The sequence below is a fragment of the Sceloporus undulatus genome, chromosome 5, assembly GCF_019175285.1.
Source record: "Sceloporus undulatus isolate JIND9_A2432 ecotype Alabama chromosome 5, SceUnd_v1.1, whole genome shotgun sequence".
Lineage (NCBI taxonomy): Eukaryota > Metazoa > Chordata > Lepidosauria > Squamata > Phrynosomatidae > Sceloporus > Sceloporus undulatus.
In genome coordinates, this window is record NC_056526.1 from 44,130,951 (window position 1) to 44,147,165 (window position 16,215).

Genomic DNA, 16,215 nt, shown 5'->3' on the forward strand with positions numbered 1-16,215 from the left:
AATCTTCATCTCAGAGGCAGGAACAAAGGCAAGCTTATCACCTGACAGTCATTTAAAAACATTTAACTGATTAAATTTTAAGGGTGAGGAAAATAATATCACATAATATAATATATGTCTTGCAGAAAAATACTTTATCTTTTGTAGAACAAACTGTGACATTGCCCCAGCTGTGAGATATAGCTTAAATATAACAGGGCCGTACAGAATTCAGGTGTTTAGCAGCTTCTGTCTTCTTCAAACTATATATACCACCTCAGTTCAACATTTCAGCTCCTACCACATTAAGAGCAAACTATATCATGATGAACCTCAAAAAGGGCAGGAGTGTGAATATCGCTACCATTATCTACCACAGAAATAACCAAAACTGTTAACTATAAAGCTTACATGTCAGACAGGGAAACCTCAGAGGCACAAACATACACAGTGTTTAGTAGCATGCAAAGTGACACAGCTTAGACAAAATGACTCTCTGCAGTCAATATAAAAACCTCTGGGCCATTCTTTTAACTCAGATAGGTGACAACAAGATAGCACATGGCCAAAGAGGAGAGCTCATCAGACCAAAGACAGCAATATTCTCAGACTTCTGATCAACTTTATCATACCATTCCATATGATTACACAAGACAGAAGAGACAGTTATATATAGGCATGTGGGTGATGATGTTATATAGATTCAACTCCCACGAAGCTTAAACTGAATAAGTTCACTTCTACTGGGTTCAAATATACATTCCATTCCTAATTACCAATTAAAGAGTAGGGGTGCTGTATGTGCATAAATGAGTGCCTGTACCAGGAGAAAGGAGAGAAATAGATAGATGATAGATAGATAGATAGATAGATAGATAGATAGCATTATTTTAATAGACTAATCAACTAAATTTTCTGTTACCTGCAGATTTACATTTGTCAGGAGTGGTTGTGATGAATCAAACTTTGGAAAGACCTACAATTAGTAAAGTATACCAATAAGCAGTATATAATAACGAAGTATATATTTCCATAAGAGATCAGGAAAAATTGAGACAATGATAGAACTTTGTTCTAACGTGGACAAAAATTTACAACATGACAAAACAGACATAGTAGGTCTTACTGAATTTACACTAATGATTTGGTTATCAAACATATTTGTGTTTCCATTTTGTAGGCTAATCTCCATTTCAGAGGCAGGAACAAAGGCAAGCCTATCACCTGAGAGCCATTTAAAAACACCAGAAGAAGTCCAAAGTAAAGAAATACCTGCTAAACCTTCCCTAAAAACATACCTGCAAGTCTTATTGCCTAAAGAACACACCTTGCAATAACACAAATCCCTGAATAAACCCTAAGCATATAAGTGATTATATCTCTTGACATATTAAGTTATGGAATGCAGTAATCAGTTTTACCGGGAGTTTTGGAGCAGGCTTATAGGCAGATGGTAGTTTCCAGGGAATTTTCTCTCCACGGTTAAGAATACACAGTTCATGGAAAGCATCGGTGTAAAATCCTAAATCTGTAAGAACTTTAATCTTAAAAAAAAATAGTTTAGCATTAATAATTAGTTTGCTGTTAATTCCCTGCAAAGAGTTCCACACTAAAAATTTAACACACAACTAGCACCCTCCACAACTAGTGGTATAATTATTTTCATAAATGGTCTGACTTATTTATTTATTAAATTTATACCCCATCATTCTGGCTAATTATAAAGCAGTTTAAATGAAAATAAATAACACCCCCATTTCAGCAGTATCCCAACTTAAATGCCCAAAGGTCTCTCTCTTTAAAAAGAACACAGGAGAGAAAGCCAATATATCTTTTTCTGGCCAGGGGTTCCAAAGCCTGGATATGCCCACTAAGAGGGTCCTCTGTCACACTGCACCAAAAATGCCTCTGAGGATTGCAGCAGCATGAGAAAAGCCTTTCCTGAAAAGATGGGCAGACTCAGCAATAGATATTATTTTTGTAACAGATCATGTTAAATGAACACTGAAAAATTTAACATGTTGCCCAGCTATTATTACCTTGAGAATCCGGCCTTCAATACATTTATTTGCATCACGACAAATTTCAGAAACAAAGTATTGATATAATGTAAATAATGGCAAAATCTGCAAAGAAGAAAGTCCTATAAATATTTTTATAGGTAACTTTAGTAGCTGTAAGAATAACATTCAAAAATCTGAAAAAAACAAATTCAAAATTAAACATAGAAAAATACCATCAAGAAATCATAAATAACTCTCACAATGATATATTATATCTTTTTCATTTCATATAGATAAGGAATAAAAGTTTTATTCTTATAATACATTTCATCTGACATACTATGCATTATATCTCTTAGAAATGTAACATACTTCTAGGAGAATGTTTAAGGCTGCAATGCTGAATGCCCTTTTTAAACTCACTGAGATTTAGTGTCACAGTTTAAGAGCATTTTAGCCTAAACATATGAAACCATCATTTTCATGAAGCTACTTGGTTTTACACAAGAGAATACATAGGAAAAATTCCTCTTTATCAAACAAACAAACAAACAAACAAGCTTCATTTATATATCACTTCATACCACCTAAGCAGTGTTTAAGTGGTTTACAACTGTAAGCTAATTTGCCCCCAAGAGTCTGGGTACTCATTTTAGCGACCTCGGAAGGATGCAAGCCTGAGTCAAGCTTGAGCCCTTTTGCTGGTCTTGAACTCTCAACCTTATGGTTTTGATTGAGTGGCTGCAGTACAGGCATTTAACCACTGCACCACCAGGGCTCCTTATCAAAGAGGATAAAGAGGAATAGCAACTGGATAGCCATCTGGTCTCATACTTTGTCAGGCAGGTTTCAATGATATACAGAGCTTCATACAAAAAGACAAACAAGTGAGGAAATGCACCAGAGCAGAGAAGGAGTAAGGAAAACCTAAGAGACATGTCTTCTGACTACTGAAAATTCTGAGGAAATATGGCATACAAAATTTAATTGCAATCCAATGAACTAAATTGTGTATGTTTCCAATGATACAGCCGAGTTTCTAGTCAGGTGCCAGTTGCTCTGCTTGACAACTCACTCTAAATGACATTAGTAAGTATAAGAAACTGTCTTCTCTTACAAGATTCCAACAAGCCTTAATCTTTCCCTGCTTTTATCTCATCAGTGGAGACTGTTGAAGGTAAAAGATAAATCTGTTTGTACTGAAAATTTCAAGAAATCAAATGTGTAACTTGGCTTGTTCACTTGAGCTACTTGAATCCCATGACTACAAGAATAATTAGCTTTGTTCACATCATCTGCACTTGCTATCTGCTAGTGCACATTAACATTTTGATGAGGGGGATTAAGTTAAAAAAAAAGGCTTTGATCACAGTTAGTGAACACAAATGTCTGTCAAACAAACATCCTTATTTATAGAGGTTGGGAGTACAATCCTATGCAAATGTTGTTAATTACCCTCACTACATTTTGTGGACCTTACTTCCAAGTAAAGTGTGGGATGTTTAACCAAGTCTTATGCATAACTGCATGTTTTGTGTGTCCACCTGTCCTTCCTAAAGGTAAAAGAGCACATTAATCAAATTTATAGCTCAGGTATACAGGAAACATACATGATTTACAGATTTCAATAGTACTTACTATTAGATTGTGTTTGCTGCAGTGCAATTCATACATAATGAAATTCAAACTTGCAACAACATTTGCAACATCAGCTCTAAAATAATCCGCAAATAAATCAATGCCAGGAATTAAAATATCTGTTTCATATTGTGCAAAGTCACAATCAGCTTCAGGATGTGGTAATGAAACTTTAAACAGGGACTGAAATTTTGAAAAAAAAATACAGTCTTTAAATTCTGTACATAAGTCTTTAAATAGATTTCTAGTGTTTCATATAATAGCAGATAAAATATTGGTGTTAATACTTCAAGAAAAATAAAAGCAATATACAAGAATATATATCAATATGCTTTGCTTCTCAATTAAGTTTTGGTTTATTTTTTTTCTAACTATGTAGGGTCTATCCTAAGCTTGTAATATTTAGCTGTAACATCAAATCATGTTAATATCTATTTCCAAAGAGTCTGGGTGACACTTTACAGACCAAACTGCTCAGATCCTGATTTGGATGCTACAGTTGATACCAGTCCGGTGGATGTAATTTTGGCTCTGTGTTATTGGATACATTTCAATTTCTGTAGCCTGAGAATGTGGACAAAATCCTTCAAGAGGTGAGAGCCACCATGCAAGTTCTAGACTTCCTGGCTCATAAAATGCAGCTAGAGGACTGACCAAGTGGGTAGGGGAGTGATGAAAGTTTCATTGTGGTAAGCCAGATTCCCATCATGTCTAAAAGAGACTGTGGTGAAGCTGTTATTGAAAATCTGTTATTTAAAGCTTTACAGCTTAGATCCAGACTGAAAACCATATTTCTGTACACCAGCCTGTTCCAGTCAGGATCCACAGAGGAGGGTGTCCTCATGGTCCCATCATCTTCATAACCCCATTTGGTAAGAACAAATTGGAAGGTGTTCTTGGTGACTCCTCCCAAGCTGTGGAAATTCCCCCCCCCCCCCCATGGGTGGTAAAGACTGGTCACTTAGTTCTTTTGCTGGCAAGTAAAGATCTTTTAAACAAGGCACTTGGCACTCTGTTCTTCAATATTTCAATTTTCCAGAAGAGTTGATATGGGCAAGGTTCTGTAAAGTGTGGATTGGCTTCAGCAAATGTTCCCTGTTGGTTCTGCTAGACCTCTCGGCAGCTTTCAATGCCATCGATCATGGTATCCTTCTGGGCAGACACTCTGGGAGAATATAACTTCCTTGGTAAAACAGCTTTGCCAGGTACTGGTTCATTTCAGGGCAGAATACAAAGCACTGGTCATGACTTATAATGAACTAGGTCCTGACTGTCTGAAAGACTATATCTCCCCATACAAACGTGCTAGTTGTAAGTTGCACAGGGAAAGCCTTTGTCTTGGCCCCACCATCATTACAGACTCACATGGTAAGGACACAAGAGATATCTTTCTCAGTGGTTGTTCCCGACTCTCTGGAAATCCTTTCCATGGAAGGCTAGGCTGGCCTCTGTTGCTTTCCTTTCACCGGCAGACAAAGAGCTTTTTGTTTAAACCAACTTTTAATATGTAAGCTTCTTATTGGTGTGTTACATTTTTCTTTTTAAACTTTTGTATGTCTTTTAAATGATTTCATACTGTTTTATGTTGTGATTTTAATTGTTTTAAATTTTTATTGTGAAGATTTTTTTTAATTGGCTCTCTCTGAGAACCGCCTTGGGTCCCACTATGAGAGAAAAGTGGCATACAAATAAAATAAAATAAAATAAAATCAGAACACTAAAATCCTAATCATATCTTGTTCTTGTTGTCTGCCTTTTACTCATTTCTGATTTATGGCAACCCTAAGGTGAACCTATTGCAGGCTTTTATAAGCAAGATTTTTTCAAAGGCCTTTGTCTTCTTCTCAGGCAGACAGTGTGACTTGCCCAAGATCAACCAGCGGGTTTCCATAGCAAAGTGGGGATTTCAACAGAATCCAAGTGTAATATTTTTAAAAACTACCCCAAATGCTTTTAAATTAACCACATTGTTGCATAATATTCCATTTGTATTCTATTACCAAAATAAAGCTATACACTTACTGAGGGTGAAAATCTTAAAAATAACTTATATCAGTTTATTATATATTTATCTTCACACACATACCAAAGACGGTGAAAAGAGGAACAATTCTGGAGGGAGTGCATTCCACATAATCTGGGGCAACACAACAGAAAGCCTTCTTCCACATATACTTCAAAAGAAACTTCATAGATTGTATCTGGTAACTCTTGAGAATAACACAGTCTAAATTAAAACATCTAAATTACCTTGAAGAGAACAGCAGATAAAATGCAGGTTCTGGTTCTTAATTTGATATCATATAATAATATGTGCCTAGGTGCAAAAGAAGAAGAAAAAGAAGTAAATAGGTTTGGTTAAGATAACCAAAATTCAATACTTCTTTGAACTTGAACATCCTTCTTTTCTACTAATTTCATCACATAATGATAGTCACTATACAGTCTGTCCTTGGCTTACGTGAAGGATCCATTCTGGACCCCCCCCCACGTAAGCCAAATACCAAATGGGATGTGCCGCCCCTTGCGCGCCACACGCCTTTCTCCATGTGCTGAAAACCACGTATGATGCGAGTGCACTGTACTTTGCTCTATGGAATGTATTTATTTTAATTAAGATATCTGAATATATTATCCTGAAATGCATGAATATCAATTGATAACCCTTAGATAAGGCATCCCCCCCATAAAAGACCAACAGTTTCCTGTCAAAGAGCTTTTCATGTTGGAATGGTTTGAGGGAAGGTCCAATCTGCTTCACAAAATGGTTGACATGACCAAGGCTGTTAAAGCCAGGCCAGCTGCTTCATGGACCTTCTTCTGATACCTATCAGATCTATGTTACTCTGCATCTAATTGGGACATTCCCACATTTAGGCATTACTGTTTCAGATAAAAGGGCTGCTACTGGAACATCAGCTAGGAGCACTTTTAGCAAAGTACAGAATAAACATGTATCATTATGGACTCTTTGGAGCACTGTGATGCATCCACGGCACCGCACTTGCGTCATATGGATGGCACCCACGTATGGATGGTGCCATCCATATGTGTTAGGGTACGGGAGCGTGCGGTTGCTGTGCGCTCCCAAATCCTAATTTTGGCCTGAGGACAGTGCTTCCTGCCTGTCTGTTTCAGGCCTGGGTGACCTTTAAGAAGATTCCAGCACTATGACTGTAGAGAGCAAAGGAAGTTTTCATTATACACAAATCCAGTGCTGACTGAATCTTCTTTATTCTGTATCAAAAGTATTAAGATCCACTACATTGTGGAAGTACAGTCAGATGTATACAATGAGTTTTATCCACAGCAGTGTCTGTAGTACCTAAGGATTCTTTGAAGGAATGATGAACAGATTGTTCCTGTGCTTTTCAAACATACTGTTATGTGTTTTCCCCCCTGGAAGAAGGAAAATGTCTGAAGAGATATTCTGTCTTCCTCATGAAATTTTCAACTAACTCTTACTGACTCCTTAGAAGCTGGGTAACAAGATCTTTTGCTTAATTTTTGTCACAATCAAATAGAAATGCAACACACACAGAAGGTTGTGTCATCAGTTTGAATACAGTTTGAGGGAATCATGGCATAATGGGGCCATCTGGTGGTTGTCATGGAGTATAGTAACAGCAGCAAAAGGTGAGAACTGCTTATAGAATCATAGAATCATAGGCCTGATACAGACAGCCAAAATAAAGCTGCTTCAAGTCACTTTGGAGGTATGCTGTTTCAATGATACATGCATCCTAAGAGTCCAGAAGCTGGTCCAACGCTCCAGTCCTAAGGACTGGAGTGCAGCTTTGGTACAGCTTCCAGACTCTTAGGACGCATGCATCATACCATACCTCCAAAGTGACTCGAAACAGCTTTATTTTGGCTGTCTGTATAGGGCCATAGAGCTGGAACAGATCACAAGGACCATCCAACCAGCAGCTGCTAGCCAATGAAAAGGAAGGAAAATGGGGAGAAAAGGCACTGGTGTGGGTGAGGATCAGAATGAATGGAAGAGGTGCCAAGGGCCATTCATACTAGATTAAAAAAAATATGTTCACATAATCCCTAACTTCCTGGGCAGTAGGAGGACAAAAATCTCCCAAAACATTTTATTATATGTTAGGTTTATGTGTTGCATTTTCCTGGTAGGATGTCTCAACTTTGAGTATATACATTTAACATTTCCCCAGCTGAACTTTGTAAAAACATCAAGTGATACAAGAGTACAAGGTGGCTTTGATGAAGATGAAAAATAAATATAATCAAACACAGTGTTTCTTAAACCATCTGATATGGGGACCAGCAGGGACTCCCCCCCCCCCCCCCATCATGCCAGGGATCAGCACAAGATTTGTGCCTATTGGCTACAACAGTTTACTGATTTCCTGGAAACTCACCATGGACCAGCGGCCTATGACTCATGCACAGGCACCAGCCCACAAACTATCACACTGCATAGTACTGATTAAGACATTACTATATTGTTGTTGTTTTGATATTCTGATAATATGAAGTATTCCATCTTTAATAAATGACATATGGATGAATTATTCATCAAAGTATGTGCAAAAAAGATATATAATTAAAATAAATTAAAGAAATACTCACTGAGCTGTTTTAGCTGCTAATATTGCTCCTTGTAAACAACCCCAAATTCCAGCTCGAGAAACAAATCTCTCACAGCATTTCTGAGACACATTTGCCAAGTTGCCAATGTCATTCTCTGACAAGCCATCTAACTCTTGCCAGTTATTAAGGGCATCAACTATTTTGAGGACTTCATCGAGGCCTTGGCACCAGCATTTAAAAGCTGCTCTGTAATACATTTTTTAAAATCCATTATATTGCTGACATATATTAAAATGGAGAACAATTCATGTGGAAGTCCCATGGGTTCAAAAAACACAAAGTGCAGAAATTGGGGGATAATGCACAAGATACAGATAAACAGTACTTAACTGGGACAGTCTGAAATGGTTAAACACACTATCTTTTTGGACTCTAAACAAAAAGGTAAAAAGTAACTTTTTCTAGACATAGTGAAGAAGGAAACAGAATGCATGAATATAACAATACTAGATGTGACTGAGTTAAAATGGACAGGAATGGGTCACTTTGACTCAGACATCTAAATAGTAATCTATTCAGGAAATGAAAACAAGAAATGGGGTGGTTTTCATACTAAGGAAAGATATAGCTAGAGCATTCATAGGATACAACTCAAAATCAAACCATATATTATCAATAAGGCTTCACGGTAAACCCATAAACATCACAATAATCCAAGTATATGCACCAACCACAGATACAGATGAAGAGGAAATAGAGAGATTCTATGATACAGGCCAGGAAGAAACTGACAACATACCATCACAAGATTTCAAACTAATCACTGGAGACTTGAATGCTAAAGTTGGCAACAAAGAAGAATCAAAAACAGTAGGAAGATTTGGATTAGGAACAAGAAATAAAACAGGTGAGTGTCTGATTCTATGAGGCCAATAATGACAAAATGACCCTTTGGAGGCTCATCAAGGTGCCTGGCACTGCTCTGAAAGCCTTAATAAGTCAAAGAAAACAGCATCCCAGGAAGAGAAAGGAGGCTAGAGTAACGCTGGGGTGATGGAATATTTCAAATGTACCTTAAGCATATTTTAATGTATTCATGTATCTTTGCTCTGATTGCAAGAAGAAACTATATGTTTAAAGTTTGAACCAGCCAACAGAATGTATATTAGGAACCTCTTTGTTTATACTACTATAAAGGCAGCCATTTTCTTCTGTTATGGCCCCAGTTTGTCTTTTGGAATTGGAATTCCAATGGGGTCTCTGTCGGCATAATAAACTCTGAATTCTTAGCAAATTTCTGGGTCCTCTTATCAACTCTGTTCTGTCAGCTATGGACAAAGGTCCAAGCTATTAAGATCCCGGTTTTCTACAACACTTTTACTTATTCCTTTAACTAATCAGATTAAAATTGAAAATTTCAGATAGTACAGTGGGACCTTGTTATCCGCTGGGGTTTGGTTCTAGGACCCCCCATGGATAACAAAATCCGTGCCGTGGATGCTTGAATCCGTGGATAAAAAATCTGTGGATAAGGAGGGCAGACTGTATCATCTTTCATTTGTTGCACTCAACATACCTTTTGTTTCCTGTAGAAAAGTGAAGATTTCCAAGTTCATGGAAAGCCTGCACCTTGAGGCCTTGCTGGTTATTTGTTTGCAGTGCTTCTGTTTTTCATCAGTTTGAGGGGAAAACATTTAAAAAGTAATACATTTAATACTGAATACATTTATGTAAGTAATGAATCACTATGTTAGATAATTATTAACTTACATTTAGTATTTTGGATTGCTATTTTTATAGTGTATTACCCACAAAATTTGCAGAACTCCAACTAGCTGGTCAGAGCAATCCAGACCACTATACACACAGAGAGAGAAAAACAGCTGTTTGGGTCCCGTCTCATCCCATCCACCCACAACAGACACCCTCCCTCTCACCCCACAAAGTTCCCATGAGTTTCTTCATGATCCCATTTTTGGCTATGATTCTATCAGCAGTCATCAACTGATTTCAGTATTAAAGGAACTTGATCACCGTGGGCTAATTTTTCATCCAATTTCTTTTCTACTAACAAAAATTAACATAAAAATAAGAATGTATGTTGTCCATTTGCTTAAAAGAGCAGGTGGGCAAAGCATGTGGCATTTTTATAATTCAAAGTCAATTCAATAGAAAATGGCCTGTAAGAAACAAGTAGTCTTTTTTTTAAAAAAAAATAGCTTAATTAAATGGTGTTTAAGCCTGAATTTAGCTTTCATCTATGGAAACAAACCTCATCTACAATTGAAGGAATATTTGGATATAAAAAACCACTGAATAAATTGTATCTCATCAAGAGATGACCAAAGGAAATTCCAAAAGAAAAACTATCCTGGATGCAGGCTAGGAAATTTGAGAGGCTATGTTCCAAAACTGGACCTTCTCCAAGTTAAGAGAGATGAATATAGGTATGTATGTATAATAAGCTGCAGCACAGGGAAAGAAGGTATGCTGACCTAAACCCTTGCTTCTGATGAGAAGCCATTTTGATTCTTCTCTTCCTGAATTGTTTCTACCCAGAATGCAAGGAAATTGTTTCTTAAATCTAACTCTGTACTGGTGGACACCATCTAATGCAATGGAAACAGCTCCATCAGCAGAATGACCTTGGATCCTGCCATACAATTAACATTGTTACCTGAGTTTATTTGTTTTCCTCCCCCCTCTTTCTCCTCTTGCAGTTCTTCCTTTTCCATCATGTCTTTTAAGCTATAAGTCTGAGAGATGCCAACATCTTGTTTTAAAGTGATATTTAGGTGTGATAGCCCCTTTTCTCTCTGAAAAGCACGAAAAAGTGCTTTAAACAAATAAGGAATAATTGGAGCATAACCTTACCAAGTGTGTGTTCATATGAAGCAACTACTATTGACAGTTTTGATCGTGGAATGGCGTTGCTTTGAACCATACCAAGGCAACTAAAAGTTTCTTCTGAAAGATCAGGTGGTTCTGGTTGGTATGTCAATTCAGCTCCCAATATAAATCCCACTTTTCCATGTGAGGACACTTCTTTTGTTCTGCTTAACCTTTCAGAATGTTCTAGATTACAAAAATAATTAAACTATTAAATACATTCTGCCCAAAAGATATGATTCCACACAGTGAGGCACAGATTAACTGTAAGGACAAGTTAACGTCTCAGACAGGCAATACTATCATAACTCATATGTCAGGTTTTTTGGCTAGCAGAGCTTTCTGTTAACACATGATCTGAGAAATGTGCCAAAAAACAATCTACCAGTAGAACTACTATGTTAGCCATGGCCTGCCAATAGATGAACCAGAAAAAGAACTAAGAACTAGACAGGGAGGATTTCAGTTACACCAGATCAAGACCTCTTTCAAACCAATGATAAAACTACAATGCCAGGACAAACTTAAGACAGGGTAAAAGTAGTAAAAAGTAACTCGCAACATATCTGGGTTGAGAGTGGCTTCAATTCAGCAAGACTTCTACTGGCCTAGAGTCAGGTCAACTGGCCTTTGACCATCTTGGCCAATTACGATTGTACTTTAATCCTCTGCAATTCCAAAACCCCTCACTAAACCTGGAAAAAAAATGTAATTTTTGGAATGGTAAATAATTGTAGTTAAAATCTGTAGTTAGAGGAATGGATAAGAATTTTTAATGTGGAATTAGCTCTAAAATACTCAAGTTATTCACAATTAAGATAGGTGCTAACTGAACTCGGTTTTTTAACTCACATTCAGAGGGGTTCAAAACACACTTTTCATACAATGGGCCAGATTTACAAGAACTTTCATTTCTATCTTTTTTCAGGCAGATGTTTTAGTAACAAATTCATTTTTTCCCACTTGAAAACAGGAGAAATAGTAAGTTCCCAAATAAGAAGAAAACCAGACTATAATTTTACTTAAACATTGGCAACTTAAAATACAAGAATGTTCAGAAATATCATTAATATAATAAAAGGCAGGACAGAGGATTGAAAAGGGAACAAAATAAGCATTATTCCTGGATCAAAACTTGGAATTTTGGAAATCTAAGCTTGGGAGCTTGGCAAACTAGACATACCTGGAAGAAAAGGGATTATGCTCGTGATGACTGAAGCACAGACAAACAAACAAAAAGGTAGTTTCTGGCCCAAATATCAAGTCTATAATGCTTTACAATGATGAGTGGCTGGCCCCAAGTAGCTGCTTAACATGGCATTCCAGCCACAAATGCAGAGGAAGCAGACAGCTCTTGTGGAATAAGAATGGACTTTATTTTTTTTAAAAAAATTATTTAACTTAATTTAACTAAATAAGAGATATTAAGCAAAACAAGTGTACAAAAATACTGAAGATAGAATTTTAATAGTGGAAGTGACAATACGGGAGGAAAAAATAATCATTGCTAACATATACACCCCACTAGAAAACAAAGGATCCTTCTTCCAATTTGTAGAGAGCTTTAAAAAAGCCATTAAGACGGATTTCTTCCGGCAAGCCTTCCCGGAATAAAATGCTCGGCCACAAATAAGACTTCTCATCCAGCGAACTCTGCCTATGATGATTTTTATTTAGCTCTTAGTTTTTAATCTTACATTGTTTAATCTTGTTTTAAGGGGGTATTATGTATATATGGATGTATTTTAACCTGTTGTATGCTGCTTTGATTGCCTGGCAAAAAAGCGGGATAGAAATAAAAAATTTATTTTTTATTATTATTATTATTATTATTATTATTATTTAAATGAAATGTTGTTAGATTACAATAAAAGCAATATCATATTAGCAGGGGGCTTCCATGCTATCATAAGGTCCTCCAGAGACAGAAAATCTGATAAAGCCATAAAACATAACCAAGGGAAATTTCCAGTAAGTGGGTTTGAATTGATAAAAGATCAGGATCTTATAGATGTTTTGCCTAAATAATATCAGAATAAAAGCGGTTTTACTTTTTTTCAGACTGCCACAAGTCTCATTCAAGGATTGATTTATTTTTAATATTCAGAGAGTTGATAGCAAGAGTAAATAAGATGGAAATTATGCCTAGAACCCTTTCAGATCATAATTTAATAGAGTTGTATTTACAAGAACAATATAAGGGCAATTATGATTGGAAACTAAAGGAAGACTTATTAAAAGATGCAAGTTTTGTTAATAAAATGAAAAAGGAAATAAAAATCTTTTTTGAAGAAAATGACACTGATGGTATGTTAATGAAAACAACATGGGACACTTGTAAGGTGGTAGTGAGAAGCTTACTTATTCAGAGAGCAAGTGTACTGAAAAAGACAAGACAAAAAAAACCAAGGACTGTTAATAGAAGAACTGAAAAAGAGCGAGGAGCAATTAAAACATCAAGCACAAAATAAAGAAATACTTAACAAAATCAATTTTTTACAAAAGAGAATGGACTTTAAACATATAGTTTGGGAGGCTAATGAAATGGTACAATCTATCCATTTTGAAATACGTTGCAAGGAAACTTGATAAGGACAGGTTGCTTACCTATAACATTAATTCTCTGAGTGGTCATCTGTGAATTCACACAAATGGGTTTTCCTGCTCAGAGACATTCAGAACCTTCTAGGGAAGACTTTTTGGTGGTAGCTCTACCCACCCTATATATACCCCTAGCGTTCCAGCTCTTTTCCCTTAGTTCCAACTGGACGCCACAGAGCAGCATAATGAGGGAACATGTGCAAGGGCAGGACACAACCTGAGAGAAGGATGGGCGGGTTTGTCTAAATTCACAGATGACCACTCAAAGAACCACAATTACAGGTAAGCAACCTGTCCTTCTTCATTGTGGTCTCTGAGAATCACACAAATGGGTTAGACTAGCCAGCTGTAGTCACAGGAGGAGGGAGTGCCGAGATGACAAGCACCATGTGTAGTAAGCCAGAAACATGTTTTATTAAACAATAAATAAGAAGCATGCAACAAACAAACCTTAGTTCACACCAGAAAGCAACACTGCCCTCCAAAAAGCTTCATCATTCCTAGCTCTGGTATCCAGCCTGTAGTAAAAGATGAAAGTACAGTACTGTAAATGGCTGCAGCTTTACAGGTGTCCTGTAGGGGCACTCCACTGAGAAAAGCAGAGGACAGCGCTACCACCCTGGAAGAGTATGATCGAAATTGAGTGGGAGGAGTCTTCCCAGAAAGTTCATAGGCTAAATGAATGGTAGCAGTCACCGATTTTGAGAAACGCTGAAGCGTGACTGGAAGGCCAAATTTCTAACCTGAGTAACAAATGAACAGTCTCTTGGATCATCTCAGATCTGAAGTCCAGTTGACATAGAATGCGAGCGCTCTTCAGACGTTGAACGAATGCAAAAAGCACTTGGTACCAGTGTTCGGATTCAGAGCCAAGGTAGGTAGAACTATGTCATGGCTCAAATGGAATGAAGACACCACCTTGGACAGGAAAATGATGTCTGGACAGAGAATAACTTTATCCTTGTGAAAATGAAGGGAAGGCTGGACCAGACAGAGTGCACAAAGTACACCAACATGCCAGGCTGAGGTGATGGTAACAAGGAATGAAGTCTTCCAGGTGAGGAGCCTGAGTAAGCTGTAGCAATTGGTTTGAAGGGTTGTTTGGAAAGTTGTGTTAGGACCAATTCAAGACTCCATGCCGGCATCGGTGCGGAAGCAGGAGGATGGAGGTTAACAAACTCTTTGAGGAATTTTTTGATTAGAGGGACTTGACAGAAAGATGGGTGACCGCTGAACTGGTCGTGGGCACAAATGACCACCAAATAACACTTTAAAGAAGAAATGGAGAGTCCAGTTTCTGCTAGAGACATTGGGAAGTCCAGAACTTGGACCTGAGAAGGGGACAGATCCTTCTTGGCTAGGAATGCCAGAAATTTGGTCCATTTGAGACGGTAGGACTTTTGCATTGATGGCTTGCATTACAGTTTGTACAGATTTGGGCAAGGAAGTGATGGTCGAATTCACCAAGCGACAAAGTGAAGCATCTCCAGGTCTGGATGTCAAACCCGATCTCCAAGTACTGTCATAAGGTAGGGCTGCAAGGATAAACAGAGATACTCCTTGTGAGCCAGCTGGAGGATGGGAGCGAACCATGGCTGTCTCAGCCACCAAGGGGTGATCAGGATGCATCTGATTTGTCCCATCTCATCTTTACCACAACTCTGGTGATGAGAATGGAGGGAAAGTGTACAACAGTTTTCATGTCCACTTGAATAGGAAGGCAGCGTCTTGCATCCCCATGCACACATTGGTGGGGTCCAGCCACCAAAATATTTACAATCTTGGGATTGTGAGTCTTTTGAACGGAAAGTCTCGAAGAGTGTCAACAACAGAGAGGAACCAAAAATGGAGTTGTCAGAATCGAAGCCGGGACCAAGAAGTGACAGAAGTGGTGGAGGCTATACGGCCTAGAGGGACCTGTACCATGTGGGCCAGGGGTTCTTCTGTGTCAGGTGCATGTCTGCACCACTCAGGAAAAAGAATTAAACCTGTCCTACAAAGGTATGCCAGTGCCTGCCTCAAATCCAACATCCCTCCAATAAACTCTTAAGATGGAGAAAGGTTGGACTTGGCCTCATTGACTATAATAATAATAATAACAACAACTATTATTATTATTATTATTATTATTATTATTATTATTATTTATATTTTCCCGCCTCTCCCAGATGGATCGAGGCGGGATTACAGTCCGTTAAAACCCATATATCAATAATAAAATAGATGTGAAATACATAAATTATTATTATTATTATTATTATTATTATTATTATTATTATTAACCTTTATTTATGAAGCGCTGTAAATTTACACAGCGCTGTACATGCAATCCTTTTAGTTAGACAGTTCCCTGCCCTCAGGCTTACAATCTAAAAAGACATGACACAGAAGGAGAAGGGAGTGGTGACGGGAAAGGGTAAGAGGTCCAGCAGTTCCTCTCAACCTCCGAGGCCTGGACCAAGGCAGATGGACTGAAGATGGACTGAATTGTATAAAAATAATACAATTAATCCTAAAACTAACTATAAGGCCAAAGTCAATGTCA

At 37.6% G+C, this 16,215-nt stretch overlaps 1 protein-coding gene across 6 annotated transcripts in view; it reads right to left on the reverse strand.

The window, feature by feature from the left end:
* CFAP54 (cilia and flagella associated protein 54) overlaps positions 1-16,215 on the reverse strand; it is a 157,628-nt gene that overhangs the window by 44,810 nt on the left and 96,603 nt on the right. For all 6 annotated transcript variants that reach the window (XR_006104082.1, XR_006104081.1, XM_042468528.1 and 3 more), the window contains 8 exons: positions 11,055-11,255; positions 9,757-9,844; positions 8,220-8,426; positions 5,871-5,937; positions 3,621-3,803; positions 2,019-2,105; positions 1,401-1,523; positions 902-955 (listed from right to left, as the gene is read on the reverse strand). Coding sequence is in view for 4 of the 6 variants with exons in the window: in XM_042468528.1 (XP_042324462.1) it covers positions 902-955; positions 1,401-1,523; positions 2,019-2,105; positions 3,621-3,803; positions 5,871-5,937; positions 8,220-8,426; positions 9,757-9,844; positions 11,055-11,255 (1,010 nt within the window). In the remaining 2 variants the exon portion in view is untranslated. The remainder of the gene's footprint in view (positions 1-901; positions 956-1,400; positions 1,524-2,018; positions 2,106-3,620; positions 3,804-5,870; positions 5,938-8,219; positions 8,427-9,756; positions 9,845-11,054; positions 11,256-16,215) is intronic.